This window comes from Mastacembelus armatus, chromosome 14 (assembly GCF_900324485.2).
Source record: "Mastacembelus armatus chromosome 14, fMasArm1.2, whole genome shotgun sequence".
Lineage (NCBI taxonomy): Eukaryota > Metazoa > Chordata > Actinopteri > Synbranchiformes > Mastacembelidae > Mastacembelus > Mastacembelus armatus.
In genome coordinates, this window is record NC_046646.1 from 16,863,942 (window position 1) to 16,891,103 (window position 27,162).

Here is a 27,162-nt window from a genome sequence, read left to right on the forward strand (position 1 = left end):
TGATGCTTAACGGGCCTGAGAGCACAAACTCCACATAGGCAAACAACAGCGTGCAACTTGCAACTTCAATCTCAAAAGGGGGAGGGAGAAAAAAAAAAAAAAAAAAAATCAAGACTATGTTTTTATACATCTGGTTTGTTTTCATCGACATCAAACATGAGGTATGTGCTGTGTTATGTAAAGCAATACCTTATTAGCACGGATGAATTCCTTCTGGTAGGCTGCAAAGCTCCAAAATCTTCAGTTTGCCACATGTCCCTTCATTCTTTTTTTTGGCCTGACAACACATACACAACACATCAAGTTAACTGCTACTGTTTTTGTAGAAACTCGTGGTTGAACAACTATTCTCTAAAAACCCTTTTCGAGATGATCAGCTTCAAGATGATCTAGCACCAACATGTCACAAACCTGCCAATCACAGTCTGTATATTCTTAGAGTTAATAGCTAGTGTGGTTTTGAGATATACTGTAGCATGTACCTAAGAAGGCTTTGACTATGTGGCACACAGTGACAAAATATACTAAAAACAGTCAGCATGAAGACTAAAAAACAACTTTTTTTTTTTTTTTTTTTAATGTGCTGTTGGTGTAGACATATTGTCCCACAATTTAATGCACAATGCGAATGGAGGAGCTGCTGACAGCTGGAAAAATAATAAATTGTGGGTGGTGATGTTAATCAAATACAGGAACAAACAGCTTCTCTGGGACAATGCATATTTGAAGTATTTATGAATTGTAGGAGGAGGGAAAAAAAAAAAAAAAGCTTACAAACAGCACCTTACTTACCTGCAGAGTTTTAATTAAGGCAATTCCTTAGAAAGGTCCAGTTATGAATATTACTTTTCCAGAGGGATCCCAGGCTCAAAACTAAACTCATCTGACTCAAACTCTGAAACGCAGCAAATCGTAGCTGGATACGCACTGCGCTCAAAAGCATCACAGCTGATTGTGTCAACAAGCAGACGTAAACCGCTTCAAGTAAAATAAAGAGAACTCAAGCATGTCAGATTTTATAGAGAATTATATTGATACAACAGAGGATCTGACTGGGTGGATGTGAAGCCAAATTAAATCAGCAGTGACAAACACTACGACCACAGCTGCTCATGACTTCTTCTCTACCTTAAACGAGACGTACACTACAGTCTTTTCCAGAGGCGGCTCTACATTTGGACAGGTTTCTGACATTTTTTCAAAATTTGTAATACACAGTAAAAAAAACATGGTATTAATATACAGAGCTGTAAACAACGTTTTCTTTTAAAGATACAGTTAATGTCAAAAAGATCAATGGTTAATCTCGTTCAGTTTTTAAAAATGGGACACAGGAAGAACGTATAAGCAATATTGCTCTATGGGAGAACTTTAATAATAATATAGGTGGGTAAAGGCTTTCCAGCATCCCCCCAGTCAGCATCAAACACAACAACAGAACATGAAACAGACATAAGAGACTATTTACAAGAGTGATCTTTTTTGTTTCCTGTTAAAATGATTTCTATTTAATGTGGTGAACATCATCACAATGCGACACAATGCAACAAACCACAGCTGATGATAAAGATGTACTGATGTAGTGTGCATGTGGTATATGCAAGAGTGTGAATTTGTGTAACAGTAGGAGCGTCAGCGTATGAAAAGTTTAAAAAGTTCAATGTCCATATTTTCTTTCCTACGTCATTTTTCCACGAGTAGACACGGCATCTTTTGTTCTCCACTTTTTTTTTGTTTGTTTATTTTTTCTTTTAGTTCATCTTCTTCGACCTGCTGGCTTCTTGCGACCCTAGGGAGAAAACAAAACAGAATGAGAAACAAAGAGCCGCATGAAATCTCTGAGTTTAAAATCCTTTTATATATTAAGTCTCAGATCCACAGTTCCCAGAAATGATGCAACATTTTCTGTACCTTCGGTGTTGGCTCGTCCTCGTCCTCCTCTTCCTCCCCCTCCTCGTCCTCATCTTCTTCCTCAGATTCGTCTTTAGCAGCGGCTGCCTTCGATCGCCCACCACGGCTGGATACCAGAGGAGGATATACACTGAATCAGAATGCCTCGACACGTAACCGTCACCAGTAAATGTAGAAACATGATGACACATCGCCGCTACCCACAGTGGCACAAAGCTGCTGCCTGCCTCAACACAAAATTTCTCAGTCCCAAAATACCAAACACCAGGTGCCAGATGTTGGTAAGCAAAATGCAACGTTGAGTCAGTACTGCTTTAAAACGCCTACTCCAAATGAACCAAATCAATCACACAACTACATTCTGTGCAGGTACAGCAACAGATTTTAGCTAGATTCAAATGTACTTTGATAAAGAAACCATATGTAGTGGCTTCAGGTTCATTTTCGACCTACTGAAATAGCAGTTTGGGGAAAATCCAGAGCTTTCAAAAGTGGAAAATCTCTTGTTAGTGTGCCTTGTGCTTTCCTCAACAAGAGCAAAAATATAAATTTCATGACACATAATATTTCAAACCCCTCTCCCTTATGTAGAAATATGGAGTTTATGCAAAACCCTTGAAGATCACAGAAGCTTCTGAGCATCTTACGCTGGTTTCTTAGCAGGCTGCTGAGCTGATTTAGGTGGACGTCCTCTCCTCTTCTGTGGCGTGGACTCTGCTGACTCTAACCTGTAGAAAGACAAAATCCAGAGTAAAACACCAGAGTAAAAAAATGAATCTTGCTGACTGAAACCTTCAGTACTCAGAGAGGATGGTTTTAATAAAACTGATCCAACTTTGTGCTCCTACAACATGCAGGGTGTGTTTCTTACCCTTGTGATCTCCGTGCCACCCTGGCTTGCCTTCCTCCCTTGGTCTTCACCTCCATATTTTCACTGCTCCTGTCATCATCTTCCTCCTCATCCTCTGCTGCTTCTTCCTCACCCCTCTCCTCTTCCTCTTCCTCCTCCTCCTCTTCATCCTCTGGAGGAGGAGCTGCCTTCTTCCTCCCTCTTTTCCCCTTGGAAGGTGTGTCTTGACTTGCAGTAGAGGACTTCGGAGGGCGGCCTCTGCGTCCTTTTTTCGGTGGGCTGTTCTGTTCGTCCTCTGGCCGATTGTCCTCGTCCCACTGGTCCTCGGACTCAGTCGCCCCGGTTGTGTTGGCTGCAGCCTTCTTGCGTCCTCTCTTTGGCTTGCTGTCCTGGTCGTCACTGGAAGTCACACCCCGCTTCCGACCACGTGGCTTTTCAATGTCCTGTCAGAGAAAGAATAAATTGTGTACTAACTACTACATCCATGTGAAATAATTAATATGACTGGACAATTTGTATTTTGATAAAAAAATAGTTCTACTGTACTGATACAGAACAAAGCACAGACAATTAGGTGATGCAGTTGATTTGGAGAATGTCATTAATGACAGTTTACACATGTACTAATCTTATCTAGACTCAAATCCACCTGGTGTTTACCGAGAGAAATCAAAGGAGTGAGACACAGGTTTATGAGTGGAAACACTAAAACAGTATCGTAGCAACAGGCCCATTTCTTCTGATTACTGGAGCTTTCAGGACATATTTACATACCAGATGGTGTGAGAAACTCATTAATTTGTATATGATCAAAACAACGGTGTTCACATTCACACACACAGCTTCTAATGAAGTTTAAGACAGTGAATAGACAACGTTCACACCATGTTGCTATATACCAGTAACATCACATTTGATATCATAGTATATAAAGAGGTTTTAATACCTTGTCAGTACTGTCTGCTCTCTTTAAGCTGATGTCCTCATTTTCACTGTGATCCCTTTCAGTGCTGTCATGCCTGAAACATATTAATTGGGGCTACATTAAAAAAATGGACAGAAAAGCCAAATGGCAAAAGGTGACGAGATACAAACGGTGTCTGTGAAGTCTATGAACACAGCAAATGCAGTTGGCTTTCACTTGGGTACATTCAATGTAGGTTCAAAGACCAGAATGCCTGATCGGCTGGAAATGGGTTTACTAAGTTATGTAACAACATTTCAAGAGGATAAAGGCTTGTTGAACTGAACATGACATGCTTGTACCTGGTCTTGCTGCGCTGTGGGGAGCCTGGGTTGGACGCAGAGTCGTCATTGCTGGTAGTCTCCATACGAGAAGCTTTGCTCTGGAGCTGTTTCCCCGCCGTTGACAGCGGTTTGTTCACTGCTCCCAAAATATTAGCCGCCTTGGGCTTGAGGACAGAGGATGAGGTGACAAAAAGCTTAGTTGGATAAATGTTCCATCCAATAAACCAGAGACATATTTAAACAAAAACTACCATTTCAGATGCCCAGGTTTCAGAGCTTAAACCTACCTTCCCTGGGGTGAAGAATGCCTTCATCTCTGGTGGGAGATAATTCTTGGTGTTGCTGAAATTCTGAGACAGAGAAATTTTAAGTGTTAGAGTTCTAGTGTTTAGAGACAACAACTAAAGTTACAACCTGTAAGACAAACTAAGAATGTCACTAACTAAACATTTTCGGCAAGTCAGAGTGAAAAGAAAAGAATGTTTTGTTATACAACAACAAAACGCAACAGCACAAGAACCTGCTTTGCTACTAAATCAGATATTTAAGATTTTCTGGAAGATGCTTTGGGGTGCAGACACCAACCTTGTCAGGCTTGGTGAAGAAGCGCGAAGGCAGCACAGGGTCTTTTGGTGACTCCAGGCTGTACGTGGTGCTCTTTGACATGATAATGTGCATGGCTACATCACACACTGTGTAGAGTTTCTGTACAGGGAAGGCAAACGTGTGGTCAGCAGGATGTTTCTGCAGATGGCAGTTAGTGTAAATGAACACATACTGTCTATATGAGATCCAATATGTACCTCGTTGGTTTTGGGATCGGTGGGGGCCTGTGCATCTTTCGTCTGCTTGATATTTTCCACCATTTTCCTTATGAAGGCATGACTGTTGTTCTCATTTTTGGCCATGATAATCTCAAGAACAAACCACAGAGCCCTGCAATGACGGGGGAGTTTGACATCAGCATACAAGACAACAACTTCATTCTTTTAGTGTTTCCTTTATTCCTGGGTGAGAACATTTATATACTTCAGACACAACTTATGAAAAATAAAACTAACAGCACTGGGTGTTTTTAGGCATCACTCCACATACCACAAAAAAACATGTGGTTGTAATATTCCACATTAATGTAAGTCTTGGTATTTAAATTTTAAGAAGAGCATTTCTCCTAGTATTCTTCAGCTTCAGTGTTAACAGAAAACTGTCTCACATACATTACTTACTCCTTAATTTCTTTGAGCTGCTCGATGTCTTGTACTTTGACATAGTCTGGGTCATGTGCCAGGAGATGGATGGTGTATGGCACCACATACTCAGGCAGCAGAGAGAACAGCTTGTCTGTTGGTACACACGAGGTAAATATTACATTGATGTTAGAGCTAATGAGTATTGACAATATGCACTGTAAGGATCTGGAAATATCTTATTTCCATCTCCCCCTGACAAATTTCTGATCAGTTCCAAATTCATCTGGACCATGGTAATGAGTCCAAACTTAAAGCCAGAATAAAAAACTATTTTCAGTGACAGTATGATGATGATCTGGTTTCCACAGAGCCCTGATCTCAACATGACAGAGTCAATCTAGGAGCATTTGAAAACTCTTAGACAGCCCCAAACCACAGGAGAACTAAGGGAAGTCTCTCAAGATGCTGAAAAACTGCATAGATTTTAAAGGCAAAGGGTGGTCACCCAATTACTGGATTTAGATTTTTTCTGTTCAAAATGATTCATTATATTATATCTGACACTCATTTTAGCTTTGGTGTCTAAAATGTTTGTGTAACCGTAGTGTACTGTAGAAGTTACAAATAAGATAATGGAGCCCTTCTTTTAGGCCAGAGTTTCAGCAACTATTGCTTTTCATTAAAAGAAATCTAGAAAAACAAAACAAACAAAACAACTTAATTTCAAAATCCTCAAATTTTGTTCAGTTTCTGTACCGCTGATGGCAGCATGCTGTTTGAGGTACTCTCTGCGTATGTTGACATTTTTCACCAGGCACTGGCGAGCATGAGCCCTCCTCTCCTTAACGGGGTCCTTGGCACACAAAGCGAACACTGCCATGTATTCCAGAGGCAGACGGAGGCGGCACAGGCCCCGATGGAGCTTCTGGGAAAAACACTGTCGCACCTGGTAGCACTCATCCTACACAGCCAAAAAAAAAAGACAGAGACAACTGATAATGACTAGGAAAATGATGAACTGGTTTAAAAATTAAACTAAAAAAAAATAAAAAATAGATGCACAGACCGAAAAAGAGCATGTGCATTGCATGAGAAGAGAAGACATATGGTGGTTCTTACGTTAATGACGAGAGCACACAGCTGATACTGCTCCAGCGTGATTATTTCATGATAGCAGGGCTCCTGTGCCAGCTTCAGCAGGGCACACGCTGCTGCAAGCCGCAGCCTTGACATGTCTGGTTTACTGTGGGATGATGGGAAGGAGGCAGGAGACAAGAGTCAACAAGGGTTTCTTTATATATCAGCAAATCTGTTCATAATTAAAGCTTAAAATCCCATAGGTCCACAATACCCATTAAAATTCAGTGCTTTGGTGAAAATTACATCTTTATAATGTGAAGAAGTAGTCCTTCCCCCCCACAGGACCTCAGGTTTGTTAATAAAAGAAAAATAGGTGTGGCTGTTTACCCCATTCTGCCCTGCTCAGTTAGATCTCCATCACTATGTAGAATGGCAGTGAGCATCCTCAGCGTGGAGTTGCCTGATTTGCTCTGATTGTTCTTCACTCCCAGTAACCACCTCACCATCAGCTTTATGCCCTGGATCTGATTGGAGGAGGGTATAAGATCAACAATTATTTAAAAACACCATGAACATCAAACAATACACAGCATAGATGAAGAGCAGACATAGATACACAAAGGTTCACTGCTGACCTTGGCCAGAGTCTCTGGGGACACTTCATCATCAGGAACCCAAAGTTTGGTTGTCTTTTTGCCTGGGATCTACAAACAGCACAAACAATTTTAATAAGCCTTACTTCACATGATATGAAGAAACAGCAAAAAACAGATCCTAAAACTGTGATGAACAGGTTTTGAGCCAGGTTTTTGGAGGAGTGAAGTGTCAGGGTTTCCTCCAGGGCAGTGCTGACTGAATGATAAACAGACAATGACAAACTATTAAAAATCCAGGATTCATTTTCTATAGCTTAAAAGGTCATGAAAGCTGCTACTTGGTGTTTGCCTGATAAAAGCTATGGGATGTGTATATATATATAAGTAAAATATAATGTGTTTACCCTGTCATTCATAAGCAGATCCTTCACAATGAAGTTGGCGACTAGCGATTTTAATGGTGCAGCAAACTGTTCTGGGGCCAGCTGAGCCAGGTGACCAAGGGTGGTCAAAGGAGTGATGAGCTGCTCCAAATTAGCAGGATCTAGACTTTTGTGTAAAGGCTGGGGAAAGAAACACAACATATCATTGACCGTTTTATAGAGATCATGCACCTGATAAGATGGTGGGTAAAAAAACAAAACAACAACAAATGAAGAAACACGTGGCCCATAACATCTGACAAACATGCATGTGTATCCTTCCTGTTTTAGTGCTACAGCAAGATCCACTTGACTGACCTCAAAGATTTGGGCGAAGTGCGTGTCTCTGTTGCTGAACATGGCATTGATGCAGTGGATGGCATACTTAGCCTGGCGAGGGGGGCCTCTCTTGGCTTTAGCCTGCAGTACTGGCAGTAAAACACTTGGGGGCGCAGGCAAGAAGACACAAAAACCAACAGAGATTATTGTCAGAGGTCACCAAGAGTGCAGTGTGCTTGAGGTGAGTGTTTCAGGTATGACTGAATACTTGAGTGTTACAGCATATATCTTGATGTAAGCTAGACAACATATGAATTCTGGATCAATCAGGCACATACGATTTGATGTGAGGAAAACTCTCTTCCATCTTGCTGCCAGTGTTTTTAAAGATCTGCAGTGCAGCCTCTGCCACCTTCTCGTCATCCATCTTCAGACAACCCAACAAAGACTCAAACGTCTCTGCTGAGTGGAACGACACCGGGTGTGTGAACGACAGCACCTGTGTACAATGAACAAGGGGTCAAAAAGATGGATAACATCTAATAAATAATGTAATAAATATTTTAATACTTTCTATTTAATTGCCATATAAACTGGCTAAACATAAACTCTCGGGAAAGATGTGATGAAGTATTTATGCCATAATTACTAATTTGAGAAATGTGTTTGCATCACTATAATAACTGCTGCTGTCAGTACTACCTTTAAGGCAAAACTGCAGGAGGGACATTATTTTATACAATGTTTTCATTGTGTCATTCCACAATCATTCCACTCAATGGGAACAGACCAAAATAATATGTTTCATCCACTGATTACTAAAGGGTCATGCAGCAATTCTCACCAACACCCCAGCAGCAGCACTGATAAGAGTGTACAGCCTATAATCAAACTGTTCTTTCCTAAAACAATTGCAGAATGAGCCACTAACACGACTGTGGTATTCGTCACTGCATTTTATAGAATAATGCAGAATGAATCCCAGCTTCCCTTTGGGTTCCTCATTGGTTTTTACCTTCAGTAGTTCCAGTCCTGCTCTGATAGCCTCTTCAGTGGGAACACCCTCCTCCTCATCATCCGCTGTCCCATCTATTGATTTGTTCACCTGCTTTATCAAAGCACTAACAGATGATGATGATGGCAGAGCAGAAAGAGGGGTGGAAAAAAAGCCAAATATTAAATAATCTCAAATGCTACAGGAATTTGCACTTTTTGTATTTATGTTACCACATATGGGCATATATGTATGCCCACATAAAAGTACCTGATTGACTCTGTGTCAATGTGCACAGGAGCAATCCTCTCTAGCAGAAACTTAACCATTTCCAAGAACGGATTGCTGGGCTGTTTAGGGCTGCCGAGCTTTTTAGTTATATCTCGCTGAAAAGGTGGAAAAACAAATCAAATTTTCAAAAAAAAAAAAAAAATACACAATGAGACTAGAATGCAGAAAAAATAATTGATAAAAATGGACAATCCCTCCTTTTGTCAGTACTCACCACACAGACTTCAGCCTGCTTGCAGGAACATGTGGGGCTGACCAAAGTTTCTAACTGCTCTCTGATTCGCTGGTCATCATCCAGGACCTGAGCCAGCTTCTTCACAAAGTCCTGGGCCTTGCCTGGGTCTGGCAGGTTCCCTATAGACACACAGAATTAAAAGCTGATGTTTACATGCAATAGATCTGAAAGGGTGGTGAGGTTATCCAATTTCAGCAATTCCATTACAAATTTGCTTGTTTTCCTACATCTACTAAATATAAGGCTTTCTGAAACAAATACAACTTGTTGAACTTATTTCATGTGGGAGGGATGCCTTACTTGTGATCACCATGACTTTGGCAAATACAGCTTTGCTGGATGCTTCAGACTACAACAAAAACATAAAAACAAAATTTAGAAACATGAGGTGAAGGTATGTTAACTTATTAGCTTCCTTTCTTTTGGTCAAAGTTACCTTGGGTTTTTTGATCAAATCCAGTAGGTCTTTGACATGATTTCTCAGCAGATTCTGGCACTTCCACATCTCATTCAGAGCTCTGGGCACCACAGAGGAGGAGGAAACAAATGTTGGTAAAAGGAAGCAATGAGGAGGAGGTACAGTGCTAGTACAGCAGAGAAAATAAAGGCCTTGCTTTGACTTCTGAGCCCGAGAGTTCAAAGTTAGTTTAAGAAAAAACTCCAACAATATTTTCCTCAGACAATCATGTTGTTTTCAAGGCTTTCACTTTTCTACAGAACAAACAAGACTGGTGTGAGAGAAAATCTTACTTCACAGCATTTGTGTCCAGAGTGGCATACAGGTAGTAAAGACACTTCATCCTCTCTGTGGTTTCCAGGTTGTGTGGAACCATGTACTGGGCAAAGACCCGCTCCACCAGCAACCTTTGCACAAGGAAGGAAAAATGTAAGGAGAAATATATAGATTCAAATAAAGAATATCCTCAGAAACAAAGTGCCGTGAAGAGGCCAAATCATTAACCTGCAATTGCATTCAATTTTACTATTGTCCTCTGATGTTTAATGTCTTATACTGGCAGTTTATAACTAAATATATCAGACGTTAACTAACTGACTGGTATGATTTATCAGTATAGGCATAATCTCACATTTTTTAACACTACACTAACGAACATTTTTAGAGGCTTTATGATCTTTTGGATGATCAAATTTTACAAGTTTTAAAGACAGAACTTGCTTCACTTTTACACAGTTACACTAAGTCACACACTCAGGAACTGCCTGTTACAGTAGACTTTTCCTGTTGGCAGCTGAGCAGCTCCTCTGCGGCAGAGATTCAAAGGATAAGTACACCCTCAAACACTCCTCTGCAGTAAAGTCATGTTCAATGGACTTCTTGTGCATTTTTGTCTTTTTTTTTTTTTTTTTTTTTTTTAAATCCCTAGAGCTCCCCACTTTGTCTTAGCATAGCTTATCTACTTCTACTTCATGAAATGACATTTTGCACAATGGTTTTCAACAGCCCTGAGTGTGTCATTGTAGGCTCTCTATGTTTTGTGTGCATGTAGGCGGAGAAACAATACACAAATACAACATTTTCCAGTACACAGGGATGGTTGTGATCTTGCAGTGTGCTCTTTAGATGTTACAAATGCTTTGAAAAACAAGTCATGCCAAAATTCACTTGCATCTGAAAACACCTGCATTATTTGGTGCACTGAAGCTACTTTTGGTGAATAAATTGGCATCTCTTCTTCCAGGATGGTTTGCCCTGTGTGATTTTTAAACTGCAGTGACAAGCTGTTGGAGTCAAGAGAGAAGCGCACCACTTAAATACCTGATTTGACTGTTTGTGCTTGTGAAAAGTGTTTGACGCAATAGCAGAATATAGAATATTAGTGTGGCGTAGTTTTCTCCATTCGGCTGGTTATGCTAATTCATTACACAAAACTAAGAGCAGAAAGCCAAGGTACACACTAATCAGCAGCTTTTGGGACACAGATTTAAATGCTCCACCTTTTTTAACACTTAGCCCCAGGTATTAAACACTTTATTAAAATTTATAAAGGTGCTTTGATTTTCCTCCATTTTTAATGTAACAGATGGGAAAACATGCACACAAACCTGTCATCGATACTGTTCTGGTAGTAGATATGGAGCAGTTTGTCTTTGATCCAGGAAATCTGTTTAGAGGCCTCCCTCCCTCCCTCTCCCTGCAGCGAGTACTTCCTATAGATCGACGCCAGGCCCATCATGGCCTCCTTGCGTACACGCCACTGATAAAGGACAGGAAAGAGAAAGGGACATTATGAGATTATCACATTATGACATGCTACAGTAAGTATTGCTATGGTTGGCTAATAGAAATGCTGGAAACAGACAGTGTTGGGAAAGTTCCTCATTTATGAATTTTAGAAATGTCATTATATTGTCAATAAGATATACTGCTTGACAATGTACAAAAATTGATCACAGTAAAGTTTTTGCCAAACATATTGCAGTCCTTTGAGCATGAACAGCTGAATATCTGTTGTTTTGGTATCAAAAGTTGGACAAGTGCTCCCTCAGATATAACCAGGAAGCAGCTTTAAACATTAGGAGCTGTTCAAGGTTGCCAATTAAAGTGGATGAGACCGTCCTACATGCGGCTAGGCTAATGCAATTTCAAGTTCCACACAAAACTCATCAATTATATAATGTTATCTAAGTCAATAACATGCTTGTGTACAACAGTATGAGGACATGACGACACAAAATCTGCCCACTTACTCTCTTGTCCAAGGTTCTCTCCTTTACAAAATTGAGCAATGCATCATTTACTAGAGACAAGTCTTTCTTGGCAGCAGTTACGATAGAAACAATGACATCATGGCGGATGGCCTCTTCTGGATCATGTGATCTGACCCTCAAGTATTCTGGGCAAGAAAACATAAATAAAAGAGTGGGATGTGAGTGAAACAGCCACCTTGAACACTGGGAAAGACCAGGAAATATTTTCCAATTTCATCCAAATTACACACTTGTAAGTAAGTGGTGCAAATGTTGCCTCCATACACTCAATTGGCTGTCAACAGCACCACAAACTAGACCCTGTGAAATGATACAGTTAAATCAACACCTCTCTACAACAAAAACTTAGCAATACCAAATTCATAAAGGGAGGATTTATTGCAGAACTGTTTTAGTCTGACTTAGTTATAGCTTACTGTACCTAAAACTGTCAACTGATATGTAGTGGCAAAAGTACTGAAAACTAGCTGCAACTGATTTGATGCAGTAGGTTTCCTAGAAATGTATCTTTTAGGAAGTCAGTACATTTCAGCTGATTTACCTGTGAGGTCTTTTGCCAGATCTGGGTGGTTCATGAGACAGTGACTGGCAAACTTCACACACTCCAGTCTGATGGGCACATGGATGTCATTAAACCTTTTGGGAAAAGACAGAAATGTTGTTATCAGCAATTCAACAAGGTGACATATGCACAAAATCATCTAGGAAAAAACAATGGTATTTGCTGCATGCACAAGCTTTACAATCACACACTGCAATATTCTAAAAACTACACAAACAATTATAAACAATTGTATGGTCAAAAAATAAATCTGTATACACTTCATCCCTCTCAACACAATATGATATGTTCAGACTTTCCAAGGACCCGTAGAAGCCAAAGCCACATCACTGAACACACACCTCCCCAGGTAACACTGCCAGAGCGGTTTGTTCTGCACAGCCAACTCAGAGTCCTTGGCTCCAAACATCTTAGCCAGCAGCTTCACCACCTGCAGCCTCTCATCATTATCATTACTCTGCAGAGACAGAGGAAAGGAGAGAGAGACAGAGAGAGAAATGATGCAAAGAATTTGGCTTTGGTGATTGGACAGATGCACAAAGTCATTAACTTTGCAACATTACCATTTTCCTAACAGAGAAAGGCAGCAGTTTCTGTGGTAGTAATCTTGTTTTAGAATGAGTTGCAGAGATGAAAAAACACCAGAGACAATGAGAAGTAAACACAAAGGAAGACAAGAGGTACAGAGAGGGGAGGGCTGAGGGTGGAAGACAGAAGGGCGAGAGAGTGGAGAGAAAAAAGAAACAGGAGACAAAAAGAGCGAGGGTGAGAGAAAGAACGAACAAGGTTGAGAGACAGCAAAAGAGTGTAGTCTGTGGGGGAGAGATTTTATCGCAGCTATTATTTTGAGGAGACAGCCGTGATCTACACTCCCTCTGAACAGTTAATGAGCGTTATCCATCAGCAGGATGCCTTTATGAGACACTGCAGAGGCAACATTATGCTGACTGGCTGACTGCTTTATATTTCTAATATGAATCAACAAACCTGCAGAAAAAGTGCAAATGTATGATTCTGCAAATAATCAGTTAAAGGTTATAGGCTGGTGTGTGAATAATCACATAATAAAGATATTAACAAGCAGTGCTGCCGCTTCCATCTCTACAACCGCTATTAAAGGCACTAATAACAATAATAAGATTTATAATTATTACTACTACTACTAATATCGTTATTATAGAGTTAGAAATCCAACACAGGCGTCAGTGTTTAACTGAAGTTGTTTCTCTGTACCTTGAGTTTAAACTCCAGCTGTGGCAGCACAGACAGCAGCAAGTGGCTGTCTATGTTGTAAAGTTCCAAAATGAGGTCAAAAACATGTTCGGACAGATCGCTGACTGACGTCTTTCCCAGCATCAGCACCTGGTTGAAGAACTGATGAAGAAGACAGTTGGAGGAACCATGGTTATTGACAAAACAACTGACAAAAAGAATCCTAACATGGTCCTGCAACGCAACTCCAACTGTGAATTTTCTGGCATGTGATTCATTTCTCATGACATTCTTGAGGACCTGCATATGTCTCTGCATAACACAGAGATGGAGACAGATAGAGAAGTCCTCTTGGGTGATGTAAAACAATAGAACAGCATTTCTAGAGGTGGTAGAGATTTAATGTTTTACTCAAACACACACTGCTCTGCATGAGCCTGGGTCCTCCAGACAAATGCAATCCTTCTATTACAGCAGCTTCGGTTACATCAGAATTTACTCCACTGTGGCTGCATGGTACACAATATGAGCCTTGCTATAAATATTTGGATGCATCAAATGTGTATGCTCAAATGGTGCTTTTAAGGTCTGTGGTATCGCTTAGTGTCATCGTTTTCTCAGATATGAGGCTCCTGCAGTGCAAAGACATTTCTACCATGGCTGGCGGTGGCTCAGATATTCTGGCAGTGTTAGTATCATTCTCCCACCATTAGTATAGCTGGAACAAACTTTAAAACTACACCATGTCATTGATGCAGTTAACTACTGTGAGAAGTACTGTTTCTGAATTTTATGACTATCTACAGAGAAAAGTGGAAAGAAATAAGTGCTAAAGATTTAATCTTACATTGGTGATATAAGGTTCAATGGCCTGAGCAGTCCTCTTCAGCAGAGCTTTGGCCAGGTCGTATGCTTGCTTATTCAAATTCTAGATAGACAGAAAAACAATTAGTCAGAGAACATGTTCTGGGTACCACAAATTATATGCCATGTGAAAAATAAATCTAAAAAAAATAAACTTGTTTTTCATTTTATCATTCCCAAGAATCCCATTACAGTGACTATATCAGACACAAATGTGTCCACAAAAGCTGCTTTACCTATTATCACCTGCAGGGGTCTCACTGAATTAGAGGGTATGGAAAATGATACTGGCTTATGTCTACTGACAACATAAAGTCATGTCAGACCATACATTACTGAGCTGCTTCTACTTGCATCAACATTCATGGTGCGACTATGTGTGTGTCTATAAGAAAGTGTGTTGCTTTATGTGTTGTTGTGCTCATGCATACACACTGTGCACACACCTTGTGTGCTGGCACCAGGTTGACCAATACTGTGTCCAGCAGCTCCTGTGATACAGTGTCTCCCTCACAGATGATAGAGCTCATCAGGTCTACCATATGCATGTGCACCTTCTGGTTGTGGCCGTTGCTATGGAAACAAGGCAAGACGGGTCAAAGGTCAACGATGACAACACCACACAACTTGAAACAATCACCATTTGTTCCTAATGAGGCAAAAACTTAAAATGAACTAGATCAAAATGTTAAGTATACCTAGATAGATTTTACCGTGTGCACATAATTTATTCTTCATGGAGAATGGGTAATGAATAGGTATATTTTTATTATGCCATGTCAAAAATTTACTGCAGAAGGCATTTGCAGGGATTGATGTAGTCCTAGTTAGATCTAATTTTGAAAACAAAAGCTGCAAAAACCGTCCATGTGACTGCAATGCACTGATCACACAGAGGGTGGATGTGCTTGCTCATAATGATGTGCATTACAGTGGGAGGTAAAGCTTATTGCCGAGATTTGTATCTCAGTGACTGCTGCCCTCAACACTGCCAGGCATTACGAGTCTCATTACTTCCTATTGACTGGAAGTGTCTCTCTCTCAGAACACACACACACACGCACACACACACACACACACACACACACACACACACACACACACACACACACACACACACACACACACGAGAGCTGCATTCCCCTACACCTTGCAGCTCACTGCAAGTATTTCAAATAGGGACCAGGGTTCTTTAGATTCTTCCTGTCTAAAAATGCATTTGTGCTGGCACAACCTTGACACACACACAGACACAATTCTGTTCTAGTGGCAAAGAGCCAAATTCTGTACTGCAGAATTCAGCCCTCAAGGTTGTGTTGAGCAGAGTGAAATTGAGAGGGAGGAAAGGGGGGAACGAGAGGAGAGAAGGAAGGGCAATCAAAGTGAAACAACAGGACTGCAACTGTGCTGTTTCATGATGTAGCAGCATAGAGAGACTGAGGCATTACAGGTCTATAACGGCTCATTTCTGTTATTAAGGGCTGCGGGAGCCAAAAACAGACAGGAAGTGTGCAACAATAAAAGCTGGGCACATGTGATGAATAGGGACGCACAAACATTAAAAGAATAACTAAATTAAAAAAAAAAAAAAATTAAAATAAATTAAAAATCACAGTGAGCTTTGATGAAAGGACTTACTTGATGACCTGGAAGAGTGTTCTGTAAAGCTGGGTGAATATCTCATTGCTGTCTTCAAGCTCAAAGCAAATATTGTAGGACTTCACCCATGCTATGTTCTGCAAAAAAGAGGATGGCTGTTATCTATATATATAAAACATAGCCACTTTAATTAAGCTAGGGTAAATGAGCTCAGTTTGCCTTCATCTTGCTGTCATATATCAACTGGTCTGCCTTACTTTATTTAAGATTAGCCCATCCCACATAAAATGAAAACGACTTCATTGTTGACAAAAACGTGAAGCAATTACCATTAAAAATGCTATTACATTTCTATCCATCTCACAACAATGTGATTCTCCACTTATGCTTTGTTTGTAACAGACTTTTTAATTACAATCATGAATAGCCACCCTGCAAACAAAATATATTTACAAATGGTAAAAATGAAAAAACCTCTTTGTGTAAGCCCCCCATAAATGAAGTGCACTGACAGCAAATGAAAACATGAATGTGAGAAGATTGAAAAGTAAGTGCCTCATTAATGACCATCATTGCAATATCATCCTTAACTGAAGGATCCTGAAATACTGAGGTTCATGCTAGACATTTTTCATAGAATTAAGAGATGTTTTATTATTTGTATTGACAAAGTTTAGTCAGTAGAGTTTAGACCGTCTGCTGCAGCCTGAGGGAGATGGAAAAAAAAAAAAATCTGCCAGATCACTGAAGATAAGATAAACATGTTTCCTTTAAGCTTCTTGTGCACAGCAAGAGAAATGTGTGTCATTCTGTTCAGTGCTTCTTCCTCTATACTCATCTTGCACTGTTTTTATTTAATATGACATGACATATACATGCAATAGTAAATGTGCTCAGAAGAGCAGAGATCAGATGCTATCCAAGATTTCAATTTCAGTGGGATAGAATAAGATAAATGACAGTGCTTTTCTGTTGTTGTTAGCGGTTAGTCCTCTGGCAAATACTGGCCTCTCTCTCCTGACTCATATGCAATCAACTGGCAGGTTATTAGCCACATCAAGTTTAGAGTAATGTAGCATAATACAGTCCAATAACAAATCATCCTCTCATAAAGGTGATAATGTTCAGTTTTTGTTGGAATTGTCTTGAATTGAGGTGTTGATTTAACTCTATCTTCACTGTGAATTATGTATTGTAGATTATGTGCTACTGTGGATTTAAATCGCATTACAATGATAGATGATTCCATTATTTCACCCAGGCCATTTATACCAACGAGGCTACGCTAAATAACAGGCACACATCTCTGAATAATGCACTGCAGTTCAACGGCTATGTACAACGTTCATAAGAGTAAATTATGTAACATTTTGTGACTACACAGGGGTGTGCTTGGTGTTGTACACCGTACATCATTCTGCAAAGTGAAGCTCAAACATAGACATGAAATAACAAGCGGAACATGTTTTAAATGGGGAGAGCCTTTAACCACTGTGACAATCAATCTGCCAAACCGAAACCATGTTTTATTGCCTAAACTTTCTTTTCCCTGCTGCATGGTGAGTATGAATTTCAAAGTGCAAGGTGCCTGCTCCCAATAAGCCCTGCTTTTCTGAGCCTTTTTTTTGTGAAACACTCAGGTTAAAGATGTGAACTGTCTTTGTGCAAATAACTGAAGCCACTCATTAAGGTTGGGTTCTAATAGCCATTTCTGAGATAGCAAAATACTAGCATTTGTTAATGACTAACACTCAATCTCACATTAAATACTTTATCTCTAAACATCCCTTTATTAGCAATAAACAATGCAGAAATCATTAGGTTTCTCATTTTACCCGGTGCTGACTGTTGCTTTCACAGGGTATAATGGTCAATATCACTGGTGGCAGATTGCATTAGCAGTTGCTAATTTCAGATAATACAGTAATGGCTAAGATGAAACTTTTGGCTGTTATCTGGTTAATGTGCAATCTGTGAGCTGGTGCCTGTACTTAGACAAGGACTGTTGTTAAGGAAAAGACACAGCTCAGTGAGAAGACTTCAATAAGGCCAGAGTGTGACTCTTCTCTAGAGAAATCAGATAATGTTACTGCATTTTTAGCAGAACCTCTCAGTTCAACTTTTATGGATGTCATATCAATATTTTAGGCTCAACAATTCAATACTTCTGAATTGGGGCCCTTCAGTATTTGGATAAAGTTGGTTACAGTTGTTATTCCAATGAGTCACATACATTTATACAACATTTCATGCCTTCTGCTGCTTATTTCATTTTCACATTGTGAAAAAGCGACAGGTTGTGAGCATTAATCAGACTGCCACCCTGAAAAGTGTTGCAAGTGTGGCGAGCTTTGAGTTTTAGTTATTTATAACTGTAGAGATTTGTTGAAAGCCAAAACCAATTAGATACAATGAGGGATTCAGAAGAATCCACACTCAAGAAAAGAAAGAAATGTGATCCAACTGTGATCACCTCTGATCCATACACTGTCACATACCTCAAGCAGGTAGAAGTATCTGTTGAACTGAGCACTTTTGGTGTCCTCCAGTCCTTTGAGCTGTCTGGTGATGAACATGAAAATGTCCTGAGACAAGAAAGAAACATAGAATAAGCACTCCACAAACACATAGAGTTCTAACTCAAGTAAAATGTTTTCAGTCAAAGTGTGTAGAATGGTTAGCAAGAGATACCTTCCCATGGAGCCACTGAAATCTTAAGACACATAGAAAGAAGGATTCATATGAGGATTGTGACTGAATGTTGATTTGGGTCTGTCTAATAAAAAGCTTGGGTTTAGAAACTCCAGCCAAATGCTGCACAAAGTCTAGCCCAATTTAAAAAAAAAAAAATAATGCTGGCAAATGAAAAAACAAATTAATTTGTTGTTTAGTGTTAAGTGAATTCTCCAAAAACATGCCAAAGGGTTATGTATTTAAAATAGTGAGTAATTTTGATGAAATGGTTAGATCATTTTGAAGCATTTAGTTAGTCAAGCAAAATCTTCAGCACCGTACCTTCAGCTTATCTGGAGAGGTGTAGGGTGCCTCTGGGGCATAAATCCGGAATATATCTGCCAGACAACAGGCCACCAACAGGCGCACATCCTTGTCTGGGTGTTTGAGGAAGAAGTCTGAGGCCAGGTGGAGGGCCAGGTTTAGGTACAGTTCCTTCTCTTCCTCAGAGTCCTGGTCCATGTCCATGAAGGTCTTTACAACCATCTGGAGGACAGATGAGAAATATTGAAAGGTGAGAAAAGGTTCCAGATGTTTGTGGTTGGGCTGGCTGAACATTTAGTCTCTTTTAGTCTGTACCATCAATCAATAACAGTGAGGTCTCTTTAATTTATTAGGCTGCATCTTGTAAAGTCAAATTAATGAATTCCTACCAAACTACCAATTACTAATTATAATGCTAATAGTAATATTACTAATAGTAATACTAAAAAACAATTTGTGTCCTTTAGCAGAAATATTGGTGATAAAATTCCTTCAACAATGTTACAGAAAGCATGACAGTTCTCCACCCATTCAGTGTAACCACACAGCAAACTGACTGTGACAGAGTAGGAGAAAGACACTGACCTTGAGCCTGCGGACCATTTCCTCTTTGGAGATTTTGTCAGAGATCTCCTTGACCCCCGGAGGGTAGGTCACCTTCCCGTCTGTGGCTCGAGCTTTAGAGTGAGCCATCCTCTTTAGCTCTTTACTGCCTGAGGAAAGAGAGAATAACATTTTGGAATAAATCAGTGGAGAGCAAGAAAGCAGGTGAGAGAGAAAACAGAAAGAGGGACTAAAAACCTAAAACCCTGAAGAATTGCCGAATCAAAACTGAGGGGAAAAAAAAGCACCTTGGAACCCAAGGCAAATCTTTTTAATACTTCAAAGCCTCAACAGAAGTCTGCAACAGAACTGCCTCTGAAATATTCAGCAAGGTATTCACAGCATAGTAATAGCTTTCTATGAAGTGAATCTAGGATGAAATTGCTGCATTCAGAGAGCAGGCTGACTTTTCACTGTGAGGTGCTGCTGCTACCATTATGCTCCACGTTTCATTACTGCGGCCAATAACCTGTCAAGGATTGCACCCAATTCATGTTTGGGATATTCACATGATACAACATGTGCTTTGACTTTCAATTCAATCCATTGCTTATAGCCGATAGGTCATGCTGCAAATTACCCTGACAGTAAACTGACCTGTGTCACCTTTTGCCCATTACAGATAGAAATGAGTCACCCCAGGAATCATTCTCATTCTGCCTCCAGCATCATCCTTACATCCTTTTGTCAGAGAAAACTAAGCCCTGTCTCACAGTTCATGATTATATACGAGTCTGCACGATGAACTTGTGTGGATTGTTTATTTGAGAAGTTATAGTGAGAGTTCTTAAAATATATAAAGCCATCATAGAACAAATCATTAAGCACAGCAACAAGGCTTGAAGTTCAGGGTTTTTTGTTTTGTTTACAGGAGTTTTGTTCTTTGTTTGATAAACTGAAAGACTACAATCTGAAAAAAAAAAAAAAAAAAGAAAGACTCAAATACAGCCTGCCTCAGAAATAGTTCTATCAACCAAAACCATGTTTTACTCCAGCTTTGTGTTTTACTCTCTTTTCATTTACATCACAGCACTGGTAAAAAGCAAGAAGCAGTAGTTTTGTCATCAATCCATCCATCCAAGCAAGGACAGAAACATCACTTCTTAAGGTAACTGTAGATTAACTCGTACCAGCACTTTAAGCAGACATTAAGCAACAAGAAATAAAAGTAAAGGAATGCCAGAGACAGGTGCTTGAACTGTAAGATTGTGCCACTATTCCTCTACTCTATTGCTGTCAACAGACCAACGCTGTCAATTCATCAAGGATATCTCAGCCAAGCTGAAGCTGAAATTTTCAAAGATAGGTCTAGCAAGTTAAAAAAACACAACAGCCCTATCATTTTCTCACTGGAACAAAGCTGATCATCATCTGAGTCTCTTAGATAGAAGGCTGAGTTTGTGAGTTACAACGCACTGAGACAAGGTTGTGTCCTTCTCAATTTATCAAAAATAGCACCAATACTTACTTTTATATGTTTGTCACTAGATAAATATTTAAGAAAGGACATCTTATTCCCTGCTTTTCATGAGTATTACTACATCCATGAACACGCAGCATAACATATACTACAACAGGCCAACAACTGTAAACTGAATGTAACCTTTGGACGTAAAGCTCAATGAACATAGCACTTTTTTTTTTTTTTTTACCAAACATGGAACAAAATAGACTCATAAACATGGCCACCCCCATTACAGGTCCTGTCAACAATCATCTTCCCCAACCTCAGCAAAACAAGATTTCTTTTAAAAAACAAGTTAACAAAACAAAAAATGTTATAGTACATAATTCATGCTTACTAAAACTGCTAAATAAACGAACAGATTTTTTCTTCTGTGACTACTGTGTTATTAGTGACTAATCATAATTTTTTTGTCAAACTGACTATTAAGAATCGTTTGGGTGAGTAGGTCCACCGTCTGGCAAAAATGCTTGCTGGGTTTTCTTTTGATGTCAGACTGCAGAACTGAGTTTTTAATCATAACTAACCAATATTCTGCAGCTGTACTTAAGATGTTATACACACACAGGCACACAAACATGGCCAGACGGACACAGTGGACAATGGCAGATTGCCAATTTGCACGATTCTGACCTTTTTCCCACCCCACATCTGCTGCCAAACTTGATTCTGTCTCTGTCAGCCTACCACATTGACACACACAGAGCTGTGTCAGCCAATCAGAGCAGAGTATTTCTCAACTTAGGGGGTCTGTCTGGGACCATCTACCAGGGAAAAATTCACTCAACATTTTGAACAACAAAGTGCCACAAATAATCACACACATGCAAGCTTTACCCAACACTAAACCTCCTAACAAGGGCTGCTATCAACTCATTACCGGCTTATCACAGTCAACCACATTTATCCCCCCACTGAGTCTGTTTTATCTGCCTGCTGCTTCTGCTCTCCCCACTTCAGCCCTTTAACACAGCTGCCACCAGAAATATGAACACTGAGACCAGTTCTCCTAACCTAATCTGAACCTTGACAGAGTCAAGAATGTGTCAGAGCAAAACTGGACACCAGAGTAAAAAAAAAAAAACCAGAAAAACACAAACTGATAGAAAGTGGGAAGGACTAGCAAAGAGTTCAGCTTTCTCCAGGAAAAATAAAATAAACAAAATTTTCTGAAAGACGCATATCTCCACCAAACCTGAACCAGCGAAGCCCAGCGAGATATAACAATGAAGCAGCAAATCCAAAGGTTATGAGAATGAAAAGGATGTTGGCTTAAACTACCAAACAATCTCCAGTGCAAGAAAAAGCCATATGACATGTCATAAAAAACAAAAACAACACTACTGAATCACATGTCAAAAGCTGTTAGGCTGTGCAGACATTTTCCCTCATTCACATCCATTTAACAAACAATCCATCAGAGAAACAACTAGGGAGTTGCCATTATAGCTGTGCAGAGCAAGAACTAAACTAAACATAGTTTTCCTTGTAGTGGGGAAAAGTGATGGCAAAGGACTGAAAACAAACAGCCAAACCCTCAGATTAACCCTAAACAGACTGAAACAGTCCATGTGAGTTTACCAAAGCCTTAATAAAAAACAACAACAACAAAACAACAAAAACACACACGAGCAAGACAGAACACAATCATTTTATTTGTTAATCGATGAACACAAGTTTAGCCTTTAAGGAAAATTATCCTAAATATTGCTAATGTTAAAACAACTTTCTATAAAGCATAATCCGTATTACATAGCCGTATAATCAGACTGCTTACATTCAGTGATTTTTGTGACCAGTGCACAGTATTGATGGTCACACGGTTCAATAATCACAGGCTGATAGCTGTCAAAACAAACGCACTGACTGCAGGTGGTTAGTAAAATAAAATAATCACAACGATAATCACAGAAATGACGTTACGTCCTCTTGTCTTTGTGGTTTCTGTCACCGCTAACCCTTTGTATCCATCCTTTTGTTGTTTCTTACGCTCAAAGTAATAACAAGAAACGTGCACAAACCGAGGCGTGGTGCTTTCAGCCATGCGGGGTCCTCATTAGACAAAGCTAAATATTCCTGTGAAATCTGGGCAGCATATTAACCTCTGAATAACCCGTCTGCGATAACAGAAGCTGCAACACTCAAAGCAACGCTGAGCCACAACGATGTGAATCCCAGCAGCCTCGGGGTTTCTATTTAAAGCTATTTCTAAAAATAAGAATCAACACACAAAAGAAAACACTTTATTCACGCGGGTTCCTATTGTTACGACCCAGCAGCACGGGAGTAACGTTGTGCTATAACCGGACTGATTGTTGCTGTAACGTGGCTAATCTCGTTAGCCGCCGTTAGCCTGTTAGCCTAGCCGTGCTAACGTTAGCGGCACCAATCTCAGTGACAGAGCGGACAGATGGCAGCGTCGCACCGAGCAAACAGCCCGGCTAACCGCCGTCACACCGTTACCGACATCTCCTCCCCAGTCCAACGATCTATTCGAGTCACAGTTTCCTCTTACGTTTGGGACACCGAGCCCAGCGAATAGGCTGGTATTTTATTTACTAGCTACCCTTTTTTTCACGCCGCAGGACCTGGTCCACCAGCGCTATGAATCGGGACAAGGCTGCCGAGAACACAGGCGAGCGAGGCGGGCTTTGCTCCACCTCTCAGCGGGGTAAAAACCTGGCTGCTCCGCGGATACACCCTGGCTTATACCTCGTTTATCGCAAGAGCGCCTGGGAGTAGTGTTGCATTTCCACCAAAAACACTTGCTTATTTGTGCATTTTCTTACCTGTTACGGTGAATTGTGATCAATCGTATCCTCCACTGCAGCTCTCTTCCCCCTCCTCGCTCCAAAATGGCGCCAATATGTATAGATTGAGTGCAAAGCATGAGTGAGCACTTAGCGCCACCTATGGAGCGATCCATCCTCCCCCCTCGGAGTGCAAACCAACTACAGTGTTTTCTCTAAGTCATCCTAACATGAAAACACAGCCTTTATCCAGGGAGAATAAAACAAAAAGCATGACACTCTTCCAGAAAACACTGTGAAGCAAAACTGACTTCATTTATTTAAGCAGTTTTTAGTATTTATGGATTTTTTTTTTGGTTAGTTCAATTTGAATTGTCTTTGTTTTATAATATGACAATGTGCACACGTGCATATCCCTCTTTTGCACTAGTTCATAAATACAGTTGATCAAAATGGAGGAATAAAGCAAAGCGTTGCTGTTTCATAGCATGTAAAGCAGGTTTTTATTCAAGCAAATGCAGCTCAGAATGTGGACCAGTTTTATATCTTAATAATAATAATAGTTTCCTGTATTATATAAGTTCAACATTGCAATCTAGTTTTGTTTTAATTGCAAAATAAAGAAAAAATAAAGTAACTAAATCCTTTTTATTATTGTAAAACTCATCAACTATTAGACTGCAGGTACTTATAGCCTACTGCCTAGGCTGCTTGCCACACACGCAAAACTTGCATCACTTAGTGCCATTCTGACATTTGCTGCCTCGTTGGTTTTTGTTCTTTCGCTCTAAAACTAAAAACCCAGTATTCCTACAGCACATGAACGCGACAGCGAACTGCGTTCAAGGGCTTTTTTTGTCCGAAAAAAAAAAAACATTTCATAAATGAAACAAAAAACACAATGCTCTCATTACCATGACATTCAACCTTCTTCTGAATGAATTATATTTCCAGTCCATTTAAGTGCTTCTCATTAGTGCTATTCATATTTAAACCGTAATCCTGGGCCCGACCTAAAGAATATTTTATCTAATCAGCATGCCTCTATTCATGCAGTTCTAGAAAGAAACAGTCACTAATTTTCCCGTTTCTCACTCTGCTAATCTATTCATTTATATGACGCTCTCCCATAGTAGAAGATCTATTTCTCCTCAGTGATGCTGCTGGATTTTCTGAAAAACTTATATGCTTTTAAAAAAAAAACCCTTCTTGACAAACTGGTTCCCAAAGCGTAACAGTAAAAGGAATTGAGGTCTCAAAGATCAGGTGCTTTGTCCATGGGTCTCTGGTCAACATGAGCTATAGGGGGCGCTCTAACACAATGTTTGAGATCCCAGCTCCTTAAATCTGAGAATTACACACAGAAAATATGAAGACTATTATTATTTAGCACAGTTTGACAGGTGAGCTTCAAAGTTTATTTTTAAAACCTTGTTCACATTATCTGGTTTCCACTGTGAAATACGGTCAATTGATTGTTTTTAGATTCAACATATCTTAAGAGAAAATGATAATAAAACAAGAAAACTCATTTAAAGTGAAACCAATTACTGTTATTATCGGAGCCTGCACGTCATTGTTCTCAATTAACCAATTAGTGACGTGAGGAGGCAACTGCATAAATATCAGCAGGAAGAGCTTGGACTGGTTTCATGGCTCCAGGATGGAGGGGTTCCTGTCCACATTCGCACCATACAACGTCTGCGGGAACCCGGTCTACGCCCCCCCTGCTCAGGGTGGCTGGGGAAAGCGAGAGGGCCGTTTCATGACGCCCCAGGGCCTCAACTACCTGGAGCTCTGCAAGGCAATCCTGTCCCAGGTCAACCCCAGTTTACCCCCCGCGCTCAAGAAAGTGAACACGAAGGAGTGCGGCGTGCAAGTGAACGCCAAAGTGGATAAAATCGTTCAGTGCTCGCTCGGTCCCAAGACGCTGTTCGGCCTGGACTACCCCGAGTCCTTGAAGTCCCCCACGAGCCCGAATCTGTTCAGAGCGCAGTACAGCACACCACCGGGGAACAGCGTGCGCTTCATGAGGCCCGTCTCCATCTACTCGCCGGTGTTTGACCGCAGGAACACCCTGAAGAAACTCAGCGACGGCGGTGAAGCTGGAGGGGGAGAAGACGCGGAGTCTGTCAAGGATGCTGAGGCGGATCCAGGCGGCGAGGACGCAGTACAGGAGTTCAAGGCAGCCGTGCAGCAGGTTTCTAAGGGCTACAACTTTCAGGTGGGTTAGTAAGGCCACTCTCCTTGCGTTCACCTCACCAGGAACAAAGTTCTAGTGCTCATATGGAATAGGTCCGAAGTGACCCCATGTGAAAAATAAGAGTGCTAGTCTAACACGCTCCCATTAATCGCAAAATGATCTGGTTCAGCCTTCTTTTCCCTGCTTTCATTTTAGTTCCTGGAGCAGAGGTATGGCTTTTTTCACTGCAAAAAGTGCAACATCCGGTGGGAGAGTGCTTATGTGTGGTGCATTTCTGGAACCAGTAAGGTAAGAGGTCAGTAATTTATGACAGTGTATGACTGCATTTGTAATATTTGTCCTTTTCATCTTTTCAGGTGTACTACAAGCAGCTGTGCCGGAAGTGTCAGGAGGGGTTTAATCCCTACAGAGTGGAGCCAGTCCTCTGCAAGGTATGTCTACCTGTCTGGCTCCAAGAGGAAGTGTTGCAGTATTGAAGTAATACTGCTTTTTCTGCTGATCAACTTTTTCTGTTCCTCATTCTCTTGCTTATCCCATTTAATTCCTCTCTGATCTCTTCTGTCTCAGGGGTGCTCTCAGACTTCTTGTAGCTGTGAGAAGAAGCAGAGACACATTAACATGAAGAGGCCTCACCGTCAGGATTTGTGTTGTCGCTGCAGGGGTATGAGGCTGTCCTGCGACGCCACCTACAGCTTCAAATACATCGTCTAAGCTGGCCAGGGCCCTCACTCTGGTCTGGGGTCACACATTCCTCATTTTTTTCCCTCCATTAATTATGATGCTTAACTAATGATTAAAACTATTTTTGTAAGAAATAAAGTTTATGAAATAAATATGGCATTTCTAAAGTTAAATATTTGTAGATATTGAATTTCCACTCACACATTTAAAATCTTTAGGCTCTTGCACTCATGCTGTTTGAATCCACGACTGTTGGGATATTATCTTAAAGCGATTAATAAATTATCTTCAGTATTGTAATGTTGATAAAGTGAAGAGACCTGTAATATTACAAGACAGGTGATGGCAATAATTTTTTGATATGTCTTTACTTTGACACAGACTTGTACAGAGCATCAAC

At 40.3% G+C, this 27,162-nt stretch overlaps 2 protein-coding genes across 2 annotated transcripts; one reads left to right on the plus strand and one right to left on the minus strand.

The window, feature by feature from the left end:
* Nucleotides 1-1,009: 1,009 nt before the first annotated feature.
* pds5b (PDS5 cohesin associated factor B) lies at nt 1,010-24,010 on the minus strand. Its single transcript, XM_026328613.1, has 35 exons — nt 23,918-24,010; nt 19,646-19,773; nt 19,079-19,282; nt 18,562-18,648; nt 16,103-16,200; nt 14,911-15,037; nt 14,448-14,528; nt 13,622-13,762; nt 12,730-12,845; nt 12,368-12,462; nt 11,806-11,951; nt 11,161-11,312; nt 9,847-9,960; nt 9,533-9,614; nt 9,397-9,445; nt 9,076-9,215; nt 8,841-8,956; nt 8,592-8,697; nt 7,915-8,075; nt 7,616-7,739; nt 7,280-7,438; nt 6,915-6,983; nt 6,667-6,803; nt 6,319-6,442; nt 5,956-6,160; nt 5,236-5,350; nt 4,813-4,945; nt 4,595-4,714; nt 4,297-4,359; nt 4,028-4,173; nt 3,708-3,780; nt 2,783-3,204; nt 2,559-2,639; nt 1,912-2,017; nt 1,010-1,789 (listed from the first exon to the last, which is right to left on the minus strand). Exons 2-35 carry the CDS (start codon nt 19,751-19,753, stop codon nt 1,757-1,759), a joined length of 4,233 nt encoding a protein of 1,410 aa, XP_026184398.1. The 5' UTR covers nt 19,754-19,773; nt 23,918-24,010; the 3' UTR covers nt 1,010-1,756.
* Nucleotides 23,542-26,836, plus strand: zar1l (zygote arrest 1-like). The gene is made up of 5 exons (XM_026328614.1): nt 23,542-23,862; nt 25,477-26,102; nt 26,277-26,369; nt 26,438-26,512; nt 26,649-26,836. The coding sequence occupies exons 2-5, from the start codon at nt 25,542-25,544 to the stop codon at nt 26,790-26,792; spliced, it is 873 nt and encodes a 290-aa protein (XP_026184399.1). The 5' UTR covers nt 23,542-23,862; nt 25,477-25,541; the 3' UTR covers nt 26,793-26,836.
* The last annotated feature ends 326 nt before the right edge of the window (nt 26,837-27,162 follow it).